Source organism: Alligator mississippiensis, chromosome 3 (genome assembly GCF_030867095.1).
Source record: "Alligator mississippiensis isolate rAllMis1 chromosome 3, rAllMis1, whole genome shotgun sequence".
Classification (NCBI taxonomy): domain Eukaryota; kingdom Metazoa; phylum Chordata; order Crocodylia; family Alligatoridae; genus Alligator; species Alligator mississippiensis.
In genome coordinates, this window is record NC_081826.1 from 123,745,332 (window position 1) to 123,762,000 (window position 16,669).

Below are 16,669 nucleotides of genomic sequence, written 5' to 3' on the forward strand. Positions count from 1 at the left end.
CCAGGTCCTCCTGGTCAACCTCCTCCTCCTGGCCCTATCTAAGCTGGCCATCTATTTGACCAAGAAGGAGGGTCTGGGCTGGAGGATCCCCAGTGACTGTGGAGCCATCTTCCTATCACTCATCCGTTCATGTCTTTGGGCAAAGTTTTGCTGGGTGGTGTCCACAGGCTCCTTGGACTTGATCAAGAGCCACTGGGCACTGACCAGTGTGCTCTACTTGGTGTGTCCCCTTGGAGTACTTCTTATTAGCCTTTAACCCCTACTCCCATCCCTGTTTTCACTTTTGTTATCCCCAGAATCTGCTGATGCGCAATTAGTGACACCCTCCAATAATAGGGGAAGGGGTTGCAGTTTCTTTGTGGACTCATTCCCACAACTTTATGTGCATCAAATAGGCCTGATTCCTCACTCCTGCTATTTCCTCAACCCAGCCCTGGCCCCTGACCTACACTTACCCACTGCATTGTTGCTGACTCCCTGGCTCCAAGCAGAAGTGGCAGTCCCAGCAGCTCCAGCTCCTACCCCAGGGCAGAGGCAGAGCCAGAGCACTAATATTCGAATCCAAAATGAGGCTTGTTTTTCCCCCATTGACTGAGGGAAAAAAACTCATCCTGGATTTGAGTAAATACAGTATTAAGGCAGAGCAGGTGGTATGGCCCTGGAGTTTGCAAGCTCTAGAAACCAGCTACAACAATGTTCTGCTGCTGCTACAAAGAATATTGAGGTCACTGAACTCAATGAAAAACTCCTATTGCTATAGGATTCCACATCAAGAAGATCTCCCATTGTTAAGTATTAGCTTCTTAATACAGTCATTGCAAGCTTTTTTGTTTTCTAAGTGTGCTTATTTTTGTTCCTGCTGCAGTTCTACTCCATGACAGAGTGGAAGACACTGTTGAAAGCAGCGTGCTGCTGTTTTAAGGCACATTTCATTAATCTAACACAATGATCACCTTGCAGTACCCAAAGTGAGAAAGAGGTGATCCACCAGCCTAACATTTTATCCTTTCCTAACAAGCAATTTAAGGCCAGCTTCCCCCCTGGTTCCACTAAATGGAGTTGCAACTACTTGTTTCATGGCTGAGTTTATCCTGTTGTTTTTTCTTCAATTATATTCCAGTCCAAGAAATACCTACTGTGGCAATTTACTTAACATAGGGACTTAACATAGACTTCATGGTCCATCAAAATGATACTCCCTAACACAGGCATTTCACAGGTGGTAATGACCCTACTTAAGCTTTTGTTCCACCTGCTATTTAGCTTAGCTGCATCTGCCTCTGTCCTAGCTGCATCTGCTTCTGTTGAAGAGTCTTGAGGAAGGGTACAGTGATACCCGAAAGCTTGCCTATGTCTATAGCAACCATTAGGTTGATCCAGAAAAAGATATCACCCACAAGAATTCTTGCCTCTCATGTCTCTTCTGGACCATCACAGCAACAATATCACCTCACCACAACTGTGGCAACTGTATTTTGAAAGCCAATTCAAAATCCTGGTTCTGAAACCCAAGAGGGGAAGTTTGCTGGTGTTAAAGAAACCTTTCCTTCCTCCCTGGGTTCTTCAGTGTCTGCAACAATTGCCAATTTACATATATGAAAGAACAACACAGTTTTTAAGTTGTCAGTAGTGTGCAAGTATACAGCCAGTACATATGCAGAAATAGCCAGAGTCCTGGCTTACAAAAAAGACAGAGGACGATTGTTAATAAGCGTGATGCCAAGCATAATTAAATGAGGACTTGGAAGGTCAGTTCTTATTGAATACCTGAAATTATGTTTGGCTCTGGTAAAAATTATGATTAATTTCTAAAGCTTCCTTTAGAAGTTTCCTAAGACTCAAACACCCAGGGAATCAACTTTACCAAATAAAATTCTGTTTTCTTTAGCAAAAAAACACATTGCTATAATATAGGAATTAAAGTGGCTACTCTTAGAATAATGTGTTACTTGATGTGAATAAGGGTGGGAGAATATGACTTACAGTAGTTTAGGGCCAAGACACTCTTATCTAATCTCCAGACCCAGGTGCTTTGACTGCAACATGAGAGTGGAAACTGGTAGGGAGAAGAAAAAATTAAATACTTTCCCATTTAGTTCCACAAAGAATCAAGGCTGTGGAGTGCAGCATTTCCAGTGATTGGGTCTTATTAGGTCATCTGTCATTTGTTTCAACTAACATGAAACAGAAAGCAGAAGTCTGAACGCAAGGGAAACAGCTTGCTCAGAATTCTGATTAGCTACTTGTTGATACTACATCACTTTAAACTGAGCAGGTATTGGATCATTTTGTCCTTGTGCGGGCATTAATGTTGGAACTTCTTAGAGTGGGCACACACACTGGAGAAAAGAAGTGAAAACCTGCATTCCAGGCTTGCTGATAGCTGAAAGAGTGAGCAAGAAAGAAATTATTCCCTTCTCCACCGCCACCCTGAAGATGGTTAATGCGGTCTTTCTCCTGCTGGTCCTGCTATATCCCAATCTCAGCACAGAATGGCCCACACACACAGTCTGCAAGGAGGACAATTTGGAAATAGATTACAAAAGTTGTGGTGAGATTTTTTAAATTCCGCTTCTTCTTCTTTATACAGTATCAGTAAAGCTATTTCCCATAGCAGGGAAAGTTTCTATTTGAGAAGATGAACAAAGGGGTTAAATTTCTGAGCAAGCCCAATTTTTCTAGTTGGAATGTTCATAGACCTTCGAGGGAAGGAGGAGGGTTTTCATAAAAAGTCCACAATCCTGCTATAACCAGGGAAGGAAAAAGCATGTAAATTCACCTAACTTGGATTAATAAATAGCTGCCAAAAATAGAGGTATAAAAGTGCCATGCAACTAAGATTTTATCTTGAAGCCAGGAAAAAAAGGATCTTAATCTTTATGTGCTATGCCTGTCCTGTGATTCAGAGGCATTGTTCTGATGTATTGTTTTCCTAAGGTAAGGTTTGGCAGTGGAGGTGCATGTTTTCTGTTCCCCCTAGTTAGTGACAAGGGACCCCATGTGATACTAGGAAGGAATCATGTTGTCAGAAGCTGCCACCAAGCTTATAGCAAGGCTGCAGCAGATGCAGCTACCAGAGGCAATTCCTGTGGACTGTAGTTCTGTTTGTTCTTGAAATCAGTCAAAAAGAAAAGGAGCAAACGACACTGAAATAACTGAAAATGAATTCACTGAATGGTGCTTCCTTTTCAACTCCATTGCTTTGCTGGCCTTGTGCCTCTCCTATTGTTCTGATCTGTTTTACAACTGGGACAAAGGGAATTAGATTCACAGACACCTCATTCATTTTATGCACGTGATGTGAAAAGTGATTCATGGCAAATGAGCACCCTAGAGTTTGTTTTTCCAATTCATCCAGATACAATGGGTTCCCCACGAGGCTTTTTCTTCCCTGTAGCTCTCATACAGCTTTGCACATCCATTAAAATAAAACCAGCAAGGGGCAAGAGGAGTATATAAATATTTGTAATGAAATTCTTTACCAGCCTATTCCTACAAGAACAAATTTTGGCTGCACATATTATAAGTGGATCTATTGTATTAGGAAAATTTTCATTTGAGGTCTGGTGAAAACTTTGCTATTACCTTTATTTTAGCAAGAATTCCTTATGCAAATTAATTGCCCTCCCCCCTAACATGTTGCTGACTTTACATGTTAGGAGGCTTTGTGCTAAATTCTGTGTTGATTTAAATGACAAGGGTTAGTTGTTAGGCATGTTAGTCATTTGGTCAGTGATTCCTAATTACCACTCCCACAGGTTAGCCAAAATATACATTTGTATGTATGGTTCCTAATGGTTCCTAAATTATTTTCCAGGGAGCACTGGTAGCCACCAATCCCACAGTAAGTGGTCCACAGATCACGCCTGATCACCTTCTTTTAAATTAGCAGATTAATGAAAATGGTGCATGTTGGTCCATGTCAGACAAGGTTCTTTGGGTAAATCCAATATCTTTTATTAGACCAACTGAAATAGTTGGAAAAATCCTTCTTTGCAAGCTTTTGGGTGCAAATACCCTTCATCAGGCTGAGGAAGCATCTGCAGTTGGTCTGAGCTCTTCCTGGATGAAATAGTAAAGAAGCTAGAAGTCAGTATGCATGTGAGAAAACCAGTCAGTGAAAATGTAAATTGAGATAGTCAATGGGTGAGAGCCGGATGAGGGAGAATGGGAATGAATATAGCTGGTAAAAGTAGGGAGGTTACCTGGGGAGTCAGATGTTAGGCAGGTTAAATGTGTCATAAATCTACTAATAAAAGATATTGGATTTACCCAAAGAACCTTGTCTGCCAATGTCCTTAGACCAGCATGGCTACAACCTATAGCCCTATTGGTCCATGTGAAATTTTAAGAGTTGACACTGGTGCATTGATCCAAAAAGTTTGAGAATCACAGGTTTAAAGTAGACATCTCACCTGGTCTGTTGGCAAAAGCTGCCACCAAGGTTATAGCAAAACTGGAGCACACATAAAAAGGCAACAGATTCTCTCATCTCATATGACTTCAACTAGAACAGTAAACAGGAAAGTACATAGGTAAGGTCTCCAGGAGAAAGCCCAGCTAGCTCTCCCACACTAGTGATAATCAGCTAGAGCTGAACACAGGAGAACTAATTCCACTGAAGGCAATGAAGTTATTTCAGTGCAAAGGCTGTTACATCACAAAAGAGAATCATAGACTCAAGCTACTTTGTTGAAATTGCTTCTGGGTAAAATCAAATTTGTATAAGGCAGGGTAGAGTTGATCTATAGTTATAACTATTCTCCAACTATTTGGGTTGGTCTAATAAAAGATATCAAGTTCACTCAAGGAACCTTGTCACAAAAATGTAGACACTTTTTTGACCACTTCTGACAGAGTAGAGAGAACATGGTGGCTGAACTCTTCATAAATGTGACATGCTTAGGAACGTAAAGGTGAAGTACACAGAAAATAAAGAGGTGCTACAGCCACAGATGTCTAGCTAGGTCCTTAGGGGAGCCCTATATAATATTAACGTTCAACATATTACCTTGCTACTTTACATAAGACCAAAAAACCTGCATAAACCCTTCAAGGTTTGAGAACTGAATCAAAAGCTGACAAACCCATATTTTCTCCCTTTAGAGAGGACAAGTTTCTTGTATTGTATTCTTTCTTGTATTCTTATATTCTTGTAGTATAAAACAATTGCATCCATGAACAATATATAGGAGAGAGGCAAATGCTAGCTTCTCAAGCACAATCACAAAAGAAAGCGAAAAAAGCTCAGAGCATATATTTTTTTTTCACTGAGATATACAACTATTGGGCCTGAAGATATTTCACAGGTGGCCTCCATCCAAACTATTCTAAAACTTGATGAATAGAGTACAGCTCCCAGAAGTGGAAGATACAGGTTTGAATCCCCCTTAGGAAGATAACAGCCTATAACCCAACTGTCCCAATTTAACTACTGGTCTATTATGCCAAAAGTGGACATGAGCACCACCAAGATGCTTTGCTCCCTTAATGGCCAAAGGCACCTCAAATGCAGCCTTGAACCAGACACCTAAGCTCCAAAGGGGTGGTTTCTGGGACATGCCCCAGCGCTGAGCATTTCCTGTATGCTAAATCTAGGTGCCTCCAGGTTCTCTGAATCACCTTTCAAAGGCACCTAACTCTCCTACTGCCCCAACCTTTTGGAGGCTCCCACTATGCCCCCAGAAGTTCATCTTGTCCAGCATCCTGTCTTTGACAATTGCTAAAAACAGTTGCTTCAGAGGATGGCATAAGAACCACACAGTAGGCAAATATAGGTTCATCTACCCCCACACTAGGTTGCATCCTGCTCCTTAATCACAGAGACTGGCTTGAGTCTCCGGAAGCATGGGGCTAAACATCACTCCCAGAATTCCCACGGTTATATGTAATGTGTGAGAAGAACTAAATGCCATCCACTGGCTTATTCACAGTCCGCTAATTACTCATCCTCAGATGCCCAAGTCTAAAGTAATCCCATTTTTATAAAAATATTTAGGAAAAGTAGGTTAGGAGCTCAAGAATATTTTAAGGCCTTTAACCAAATGCCTAAGTGATACAACAGTTTCATCAAATAACTGGAAGAGTCAGTTGACTCACTCCCCAATTTGATAAAGTAAATGATCACATTATAGAAGACAGAGGGAGTACTAGCACCAGGAGCTTTCTTGACATTGGGGGACTTGGGTAAATTTGGCCCAAACAGGGGTAGATTAACACACGGGTCAGTAGGCCCTGGGCCCAGGGGGCCAGCCAAGCAGGGGCCCCCGGGGTGCCAGGGGCAGCACTGCCCAGACAGGCATCCTAGGCACAGGCATCCAGAGCAGGCAGCATGCGCCTCCCCCTCCAGCTGGGTCAGGGCCAGAGGCTAGAGTGGAAGAGCAGGACTCCATGCAGGTGGCAATGGCTTCCCAGGGTTGTGTTGCCAGGAGGCCCCATGGGTGGTACCGCATGGGAGGACCTAGACATAGCTCCCTGCTGGGAACAGAAGGAACCTGCCTTCACCTGGTGTGGGGCCTCCAATTGTCTGTTTGCCCAGGGCCCCAGTAAATTATAATCCACCATGGCCCAAGGCTGATAACATATGCCTCGAAAAGTGACCATTTACATAACAGAGTTAAGCAAAAATAATTGTTTTTCCTGGTATTTGGGTTAGGTTGTATTCACTACTCTCCCAAAGCTGAGGAAGAGTATGTTGTCCCCAGAAGTTTGTCTGAGATGTCTTTCAACGATATAGCTAGATCAATAAATCACATAACCTAGCAAGCCCTTCCAGGCTGTGCCCACATGAGCATGGACATTTGTTTCTCTGGGGAAAAGAAGCAGCAGCACCCTCTGGCTCAAGGCACATTACCCCAGGTGGGGTAGCGGAGGCTGGGGCCAGCAACCATGCTGGCCCCAGCAGCCTTGCCTGAGGTCCTAGGGGGCTTGGGGAACTGCAGCCATAGTGCTTCTGCAGCTGGGAGCCTGGCCTACAGCCAGAGTGTGGCTCCAACCGGCCAGGCTCCAGTTTTGGGAGCCATGCACTGACACCACTTGCACCACCTTTTTTTTTTTGCCATGGGTTTTTTTGACTCCAGGATCTCCTCACCCCCACACATACACTGCAAGATAGCAGCACGGGGCATGTTTGCATATGCAGTGTGGGGCAGCGCAGACAGGTGTACCTCACATCTGCGCTTGTCTGGACCTGGCCCTAATCTCCATAAGGCAGATAAATAAACATATGGGACTACTGTATTTTTAACTGTATTTTGCTAATTGAGAAAAAAACCATAACTTACAAATTTATCCACAGATATTGCAGGAATTCACTACAAAAAAAAAGGATAGCTGCCCCTTTTAATTTCACAGTGATGCCTGCAAAAACCCTTTTGATCTTTTCAGTTACATTTTAAAAGGCAATTCTCTGGGAAGAGGAAAGTGGGAAGGTTATCCAGTTAAGTGCTCATAGCAGTTCAGTGCTATTCAAGTGTCTTGTTTCTACTTTGAAAGTGCATGCAATCAAAGCTGATGGAGCATAATTCTTTGATGCCGCCCCACTGGCTGCTGATGAAGCATTTATATTAGTTTAATTGTGTCAGTTTGTGTTAATTAGCCCCAAAAATACTCTTAAGTTGAAGTGCTCCAGTGGTGCCTTCCTCAGAGGCTGCAGTAAGCATGTTCCGCTGTATATAGCTGAGGAATAGAAAGTATTTTCTAGGTATTTTGACAATCCTGTCTCTTGAAGAGTTTTATAATTAGGTACATGCCCAGAAGACAGTATCTGTATTCTTATCATGTTTTGGCATCAACACTGGGAGACGGCTAGGTTCAGGTAACTGACTTAAATATATATTCTCCACTGATTAATAAAAAGCCCTTAAATCTAGACAAGGTTATTTGGTACCTCATAGCTGCCTACTACCTGAAAATGAAAATTTCTAGGGAATGGGAAAAAAGTTATTAAGCCCCCCTGAATTCACTTGAAATCTGAATACTCTCTAAATGGTACTGGAATTGATCTAGATAGACCTGCATCAGTTACTAAGGACCTTACTTTGAGTATGTAGAAGAGTATGTACAGTGAATGCATATGGAGGAGTGATCTACAGTAGGAAGTATTTTGGAATGACATCTTGAAAGAAACCCAGACTTCATACAGTGTGATCAAGCCCAAGCTAGGGGAAGAGGGAGAGAAGGTGAAGGCAGGGCTATTGGAAGCTTAGTTGAGAAGTTTGGTTGAGAAGCTTATAGATTCATAGATGCTAGGGTTGGAAGGGCCCTCAATGGATCAAGTCCAACCCCCTACCCATGGCAGGAAAAAGTGCTGGGGTCATGTGACCCCAGCCAGGAGCTTGTCCAGTCTCTTCTTCAAGACCCTCAAAGTAGGGAAAAGCACCACCTCCCTTGGAAGCCTGTTCCAGATTCTGGCAACCCTTACAGTGAAGAAGTTCTTTCTGATGTCCAACTTAAATCTACTCTCTATCAGTGTGTGGCTGTTGTTCCTGGTTATTCCAAGGGGTGCCCTGGTAAACAGAACATCTCCTATTCCCTGCTGTCCCCACCTGGTGAGTTTGTGTACTGCCACAAGATCTCCCCTCAGCCTTGTCTTGCAGAGGAGGAAAAGGTCCAGGTCCCTCGGTCTTTCCTCATAGGGCCTTCCCTGCAGTCCTCTAAACATACAAATGGACCTCCTTTGGACCCTCTCAAGGTTATCCACATCCCTCTTGAACTGCGGCACCCAGAACTGGACGCAGTACTCCAGCTGGGGCCTGAGCAGTGCCGCATAGAGGGGAAGCATCACCTCCCTGGACCTATTCATGACGCACTTAGTAATGCCTGACAAAGTGCTCTTAGCTCTGCTAATTACTTCATCACATTGACAACTCGTATTCATCTTGTAGTCAACAACGACTCCGAGATCTCTTTCCACCGCTGTGCTTCTGTGAAGGTCACCCCCCAGCCTATAGATGTGCTGGTGATTCCCTCTCCCTAGGTGTAGCACCTTGCACTTGTCCTTGTTGAACTGCATCCTATTGTTCCCTGCCCACTTCTCTAACCTGTCCAGGTTCACCTGGATTCAGTTTCTTCCCATCAGTATGTTTACTTCGCCCCATAGTTTTGTGTCATCAGCGAATTTGGATAGAGTATTTTCCACATCCTCATCCAGGTTTCTGACGAAGATAATAAACAGCAACAGCCCAAGGACCAAGCCTAGGAGGACCCCACCGTCCACATCTTTCCAGGTCAATACCGACCCGTCCACAACCACTTTCTGGGTAGGACCCTTAAGACAATTTGCCACCCACATGACTGTGTAATCGTGTATGGCACAGCCGTTCAATTTGTTTATGAGAATAGGGTAGGATACCGTGTGGAAGGCCTTCTTAAAGTCCAAGTAGATAATATCTACCTTGACTCCTGCATCTTAGCATTTAGTAACCTGGTCATAGAAAGAAACAAGGTTAGTCAGGCAGGATCTACCTGCTATGAACCCGTGCTGGTTGCCCTTCAGCATTATATTACCCGCTGGACTCCTACAAATGTGTTCCTTGATAATTTTTTCAAGAGTTTTCCCAAGGATAGAGGTGAGACTAACTGGTCTGTAGTTACTCAGATCCTTCTTCCTCCTCTTCTTGAAATAGGGACCATATCAACCCTTTTCCTGGGACCTCACCTGAGTACCACAAGAGCTCAAACAGCCGTGCCAGGGGCTCTGCTGACACTGGCTAATTCTTTCAGCACCCTTGGATGAAGCTCATCCAGTCCCGCTGACTTAAACACACCCAGCCCCTCCAAGTGTCTCGTTATCAGGTCAGCACTGACAGTAGGTGGGCTGGTGTTTCTCCTGCTTCTACCTGTAATGCATTTGGGAGATTTGTCTAGATCCATGCTCAAGAATACAGAGGCAAAAAACTCATTGAAGAGCTCTGCTTTGTCCCTCCTATCTGTCACCAACTGCTTTAGTCTATCCTGCAGGGGTCCTATGTTGCCCTGCGCCTTCTTTTTGCTCCCTATATACCTGCAGAAGGACTTTTTGTTGTTCTTAATTTTTTTTGCCAGCTTAAGTTCTAATGCTGCTTTGGCCTCCCTACCTGATTCCCTGCAAGTGTGAGCCAAGGAGGTATACTTCTCCTTGATAGCTACCCCCTGCTTCCACAGCCTGTATGCCCCTGTTTTTGCCCTTAGGCTTTCCTGGATTTCCCTGTTTAGCCAAGAGGGCTTCTTGGCCCCTTTGCCCCCTTTTCTATGCAGTAGGATTGTCTCCTGTGCCCAAAGGATTGCTTCCTTGAAGAATGACCACCCTTCCTGGACCCCCATTTTGTCGATGCTCTTGGGCTTTAATGCCCCACTAACTAATCTCCTAAGCGTCCTGAAATCAGCCTTTCTGAAGTCTAGCTTCTGCCCTGCTGGTAATTTTTACCACACTTCGCTGGATAGTGAATTAAATCAATTAATGATCACTATCCCCTAGGTTACCTTGTACCTGCAGATCCACCACCAGGTTGTCCCCCATAGCCAACACCAAGTCCGGCAAGGCATTCCCCATAGTGGGATTGTATACCTCCTGTGTTAGGTGAAGGTCCTGTATGCAGGTTAAGAACCTACATGAACGGTTGGATCTAGCTGACTGCTCCTCCCAGCAGATGTCAGGGTAGTTTAGGTCACCTATGACAACCATCTCTCTCGACCGTATGGCCTCTGAGAGCTGCCTGGAGAATTCCAGGTCTAGCTCATCCTCCTGGTGTGGTGGTCTATAGTAAATCCCCACTACCAAGTCCTTTTCTCCCCAACCCCTTTGTATCCTAACCCACATTACCCCAGTTTGGCCCTCCTCTGATCCCATCTTGATTATAAAAGATTGATATTGAATTTTTTATTTGAATCATATCATATACTGGCCCAATATCCAAGAACTACAAACTTCAGCAGGGAGGAAAAATAAACATAAATGTTCTTTCAAGTTCAGTAAGCAAAATAACAAAATTTTCAGACTTCTTTGCAAGTCATTCAGCTATCAATTTTTAAATGTGTCAGATCAAGCCTTGGTGTAAGTCTATAGTGATCCTTTACATATCACCATGTTAAACTTAGAGGCCAATTGATTTCTATGAGAACATCCATAATCTAACAGTGTAGGGCCCTAAGAAGGCTGTGATGTTATATACTGTTATGACTTTTCATTAGATTAGAACTAAAGTTGGATGAACTCTCAGACTATACTGCATTTTCCCAAACTTGTTGGAGTGGATTTTGATCTCAGTTAAAACAATCAAAAGTCAATAAATCTATTTAAGTATAACTGAAATCAGAATCTGGTCTATGGAGCCTCAGAGTGTTAACATAGACATCTTCCTGTTAAACCTGCTTTATTGGTTAGTTTACAATGCTAACAAGTCAACCATAGGGGTTGGTGGACTGGATGGATCACCATCAGGTCATCACTTGACATATTCTATTTTTGTTTGTGTTGTTAAACTAACTATGCAGTTCTGAATAGTTCATCTTAGTGGACCCCACATCAGGTACTCATGCCATCTCTAAAATGTCTTTGCTTAGAGGTGTGGACAGGCTTCTTGGGAGTCAGTTATACAATGTCTATTTCTGAACCAAAGAAACCACCTTTGGTGACTTGTTAGTATCAATCTTCTGCAGACAGTATTAATAGATCTCCACTGCAACAACCTTTACTTTATTTAACTCTACTTCCTGCATTCTGCACCTTTCCACATTAAAATCAGTTTGCTGATTTGCTCTGTGTGTATGCCTGTGTGTCTTTTTAATTAAGGGAAGCGGGGAGATAATCTGCTGGAGGGAAGTTTGGGGAAGAAAGAATCTTGTCTCGTGCATCTTCAGAATAACTGTTAACTGTTGCACTTGGTAGAAGACAGATCTTTCTCCATTACTCATTGTTTTTGGCAGCTAGATTGAGCCAGATGCTTCATATTTATTTATTTATTTTCCTCAAGCAGTCTCCTGCAATTGCTTTTGGTTCTAAATTATTCAAAGCTACATGATACCAGCTCCCCACTGATCTTTTGTTGTATAGATTGCTAATGGGCAAACACTCAAAGAACTAGAGAGTTTCCCTTGAAAACGTTTTTAATTGCTCTATCCTAAAGATGCTGGAGTCTTCATTTGGAAGCCTTTCTGGCCTGATTTATTCCTGTTCCAGAAGTGCAAAAAGATTAAGTTTTGATATAGATATTTCTGAGTTCAGGTTCTGGAAAACTAAAGATATGTTTAGATTAGAATACTGCTGCCTAATTCCTCACTGGCTCATGGCAGCAATATCAAGCAAGTTCCCCATACGATGATCATTATCATAATTTACTCTGCCTGTTAACCTCAATTTAAACTTTCTATTTTCTTGCTCAACCCACACCAGAGAGTCCCATAGGAAGCGAGCTGTCTGTGAGCCATAGGACATACCTCTTGTATCAGAGGATTGCTTGTGTAATTATCATATTTGGCAAAAAAAATATTTCCTGGAGGGTGCTTGTCCCACTGTTTGAGATTTAAATAGAAATTCAATGTCACTTTCTACCCCATGCCAGAAGACTTATACTTTCTTTGTTTCCTGCATCATTTTTCATGATTTTATTCCTCTTCTCTTTTCAGAAACTATATCAAGTAATAGTAAGTTTCAAAGTTTGAATGGTAAGGTGATGGTCTTTACCAAAAAACATCTGACTCAGTTTCTGGATTTTTAAACCTTAATCTTTTTTTATGTTTATTTGTTAGTGGGAATGATGTTGAAAGAATTAACCTCAGTCATTAAGATTCCCTTCCTTGCTTTTTTTCTACTTCTTTTAAATCTTGTAGTCAGACATTTTCTTCATAACAAAAAAGGTAATTTTCATACAATCATACAAAGGTTTCCAAACCCTGATCTATAGCAGGGGTGAGTAATTTGTGGCATGTGCCCCAAGTGACATGGGCAGCCTTTGTGTGCGACACAGGGAAGATCAGGGAGGGGACAGTCAACACAGCAGCAGGTAGGAGAGGGGGCAAAAAAAGGAGAGCGGCAAATCAGGCAGGGAGCACAGGGCAGAGAACAGAAAGCAGAGCAGCCAATCAGGCAGGGGAAGGGAATGGGAGTGGCTCTTAGGGATAGTACAGGGCTAATTTGTGACATGTCTGCCAAGAAGGTTGATTATAGACAGTCCAAGGAAAAATGGTTGGTGACATGTGACCAGTCTTGTCCCATTATTCCTGGTTGCAAAATCCCACTAAAAATAAAATAAACCTTATTTTCATATAAAAGTTTCCCATGTATTAATGACTGGACACAGTTAACGTAAGAGCCACAAAGGAGGGCTTTTTATGGAGAAGATGGGGTTCTCTGGTTAATATAACATCACTTCCCAGGAACATCTGGGCTAGTCACAAAAAAGCACAACTTTCTTTGCTTAGAGGACACCTGGAAGACAGACTTCTGTGTCATTCAGCTCTGTGTGAGCCAGTGGAGTTACATCCACATAAAGCAGCAACAACATAGTGGCCATCCAGACAGCTGAAAGACTGAGGTTTCAAATGTTTTATATAGCAAGGTGCCCTGGACATTACTCTCAGGTTCAAGAAAGTTTCTGATTAGATATATAATGAATTCCAAAGCTAGTCATTTAAAGAACTATCACAAAATGAATCCCAGATGCTGGCCATCTTTTCATTAGATGGTAGGACCACTCTTAGCCATTTCCTTAACAGAGGAAAACACCATTCCAATTATAACAAATTGCTGCACTCTGATGTCAACTGGCCCTGGCAAAATGGGGCCATTTAGTTTCCTTATATGCAGGCAACTAGCGTTGTGAGTAACAAGCAATAAAACTTGCCAGGCAGAACACAGACCATATCTAATACCAGGACACTTTATAGCAATCCCTGGTTCTGTTCTAGGACTAAATGAGTAATGAAGGCCCAGGCACTGCAGCCAGTGTGGATGGCCAGGTAACCCCATTAAAGTACATGCAGAAGTTCAAACCTCTCAGTTACTGTAACCAAACATTGGCCAATTCTGATGCTATTGCACAGGTTACAAACAGCTCGTAATTTCAGTGTTTAATTTGTAATATTGAGAGCTGGAAATGCCTTCTTTTTAAATAATTTAATGAGATTCTGTTGTCACATGACTCCAAGACTTGGGGTCCACTGGCATGGGCCTAGACTGCCTATAATTTTATCTACTTCTGGCATACGTAAGTGCTATTTACAGGACTACCAACATTAAAAATATTTAGTATTTAATATTCATTAGTAGTCTGAGAGAGTGAGAAATGAGTTTAAATTTAATTAACTCTTTTGCAAAAATTACATTTTAGGTTATTTTCATTGCTTTTCTGGGCCCTCGATCTATAGATGGTATGCATATTTTAAATCAGTGATTCTCAACTTGGGTGATATGGCATCCAAGGAGCTGCAAGGTCTTTTGAAAGCTGTCACAAAGCTCACCCCTGTGAGAGGAGGTAAACACTGGCTTCCCCACACATCAGGTGCCCTGTGTCCACCCAAATCTCCCCGTACCATTCCCTGTGGCCTCTCCAACCAGCTCCAAGAGCAGGGGAACAAGCCAAGCTGAAAAGCACAGCCCCTACCACCGTCAGCCCCTGTGCTGAATGCCTCCTACACTGTGAGCAGTGTGCTTTGCCATGGGCCAGTGAGTGCATCTGGGGCTATGCTTTTTCAGCCAAGCTTTTTCCACTGCTGTTTCTATGCTTTGGAACTGGTGGAAGAGGTTGCAGGGGAGAAATGGTGGCTCTAGTCACCTGCATTCAAGTCCCTGGAGGAGCAGCCTTAGTGGTACGGCCACTCCCTCAAGTACGGACTGGTGACAGGAAGGGGGCAGACAAAGGAAACCATGGGGTATGCCTTTGTTTGGCACCCGCAATCAATGTCACCCCCTTCCATTCCCTTCAGGAAAAGCTGCTTCCTTCAGGGGTCTAATAACTCACCCCAATCTGCCACACCTAGCAGCCCCTGCCAGAACCAAGAGCTATGCATGGCCCCTACCATGCTCTCAGTGAGTTCCTTTTAAGGGTAAAGGGAGTGCAAGAAGATAGTAGTAGTAGTAGTAGTAGTAGTAGTAGTAGTAGTAGTATTAATAATAAATTAGTCTTTAAAGAGTGTGCCACTAAATTCCAAAAAGTTACTGAGGAGTGCCTTGAATCTAAAATGTTTGAGAACCAATGTTTTAAAGCTTTGTTGTAAGGGCTATTAATGTTCATTTCTTGAAAATAAAATTCTCAAATCATCACTTGCCTCCAGGAGCTGGATATTAAAGCAAAACATCTATGCCATTTGCAACAAGGCACACCAGTCCTGGGCAGCCTCATGGAGTTTGAAGATCCATTAGCCATGGCACTTCTACCATCCCATCACGATTGGGATTCCTCAGTAAATGAAAATAGCACAGAGCTTTGGAGATAAAACTAACAGCAATTCTGTCCTACCTTTGAAAGTGCCAAGCTAAGTGAAATCCCTGCCCGCACTTGCAGATTCAAGTGAGGAAACTCGGTGCTGACCAGAACTCTTGAGGTTAACATCGTCCAGGACAATGTGTGTTTTTTCAGCAAGCTATCATGATTAAGTCTTCATTAAACATTTTCAGTGACATAGTTATATAGAATTTAACCACCATTAGCTGTCATGGAGTTACTCAAATTTTTTTGGTCCACACTGAAATCAGAGTCACAGTCAGTATTGTGTCAGATAGCTTAATGCCTCACAACTGAAGCTGTGTATAGTAAGGTTTTGTAGTGAAGACAAACCCCAAGGGGGAGGGTCATTAGAGGGTACTCACTGAAATCCATGTGCGTAGTCTGAGACTTTTGATAGAAACCCACTATATCAGATCACTGTACATGGGGTCGCTGAATTTCAAAACTAGCCAAGAGTGGCTCTGGTTAATCTATTCAAATAGATATTAAAGGAGCAGAATTCAATACCTGCATCAATTACAGTCCCCAAAACAGTTCCTCATTAATTAGTTAATTTTATTAAAAGCTTTGAAGGTGATAAGTGTCATGTAATTACTGAATAGCTTGCTTTCTCATGCTGATTTCCTGTAGCACTAGATTACCTCATGTGACCCTAATAAACCACACATCATTCAGTACAATTCCTTTGTTTCTCTGGTCCCAAAAGTATGATTTTGAAAGACCACAAAATTGCCAGCATCATATTTGGAGAGCTTGCTTAATCCTAGGAGACTTTTGCAGTTGTGATTTCTGCCAAACAGTGCTCATGTGTGTACTGCCTTTTCTCTGCTGCACTCATTTTTTTTTTATAATGATCTGGAAGCAGAAGCAGAGGTATTTGGGAGCAGTATCAGATTACTTCTAGGTGAGACTGAACCCAGGAGTAAAAAGCTAACAAGAGGGGAGGAGTAGGGGAGATTAAAAAAAAAAAGACAGGCACAATTCTAGAAGAAATCAATTATTAGAACAGCTCTTTTTTCAGCAGGGTGATCCAGTTTCTGCAATGCTTTGCTAGTCACACTAAGTGAAGTTTGTTACAAAGAGCAAGGCAAGAAAAATAAATCCGTTCATAAAATACAGAAAGTAGGCAAAATGAACTGAATTTCCATTAACCAACAGAATTCTTTTGAGGACCTACTCACTCTTCTAGGCTAGGGACAGAAATTACACATAAACTGGTTTAAGTGATCAGAAACTGGTTTAAACCT

General features: G+C 42.5%; 1 protein-coding gene across 1 annotated transcript in view; it reads left to right on the forward strand.

The window, feature by feature from the left end:
* Positions 1-2,160: 2,160 nt before the first annotated feature.
* Positions 2,161-16,669, forward strand: part of LY86 (lymphocyte antigen 86) — a 37,491-nt gene continuing 22,982 nt past the window's right edge. The window contains exon 1 of the mRNA XM_006276579.3: positions 2,161-2,551. Within this exon, the coding sequence (XP_006276641.1) occupies positions 2,437-2,551 (115 nt within the window). The 5' untranslated portion in view covers positions 2,161-2,436. The remainder of the gene's footprint in view (positions 2,552-16,669) is intronic.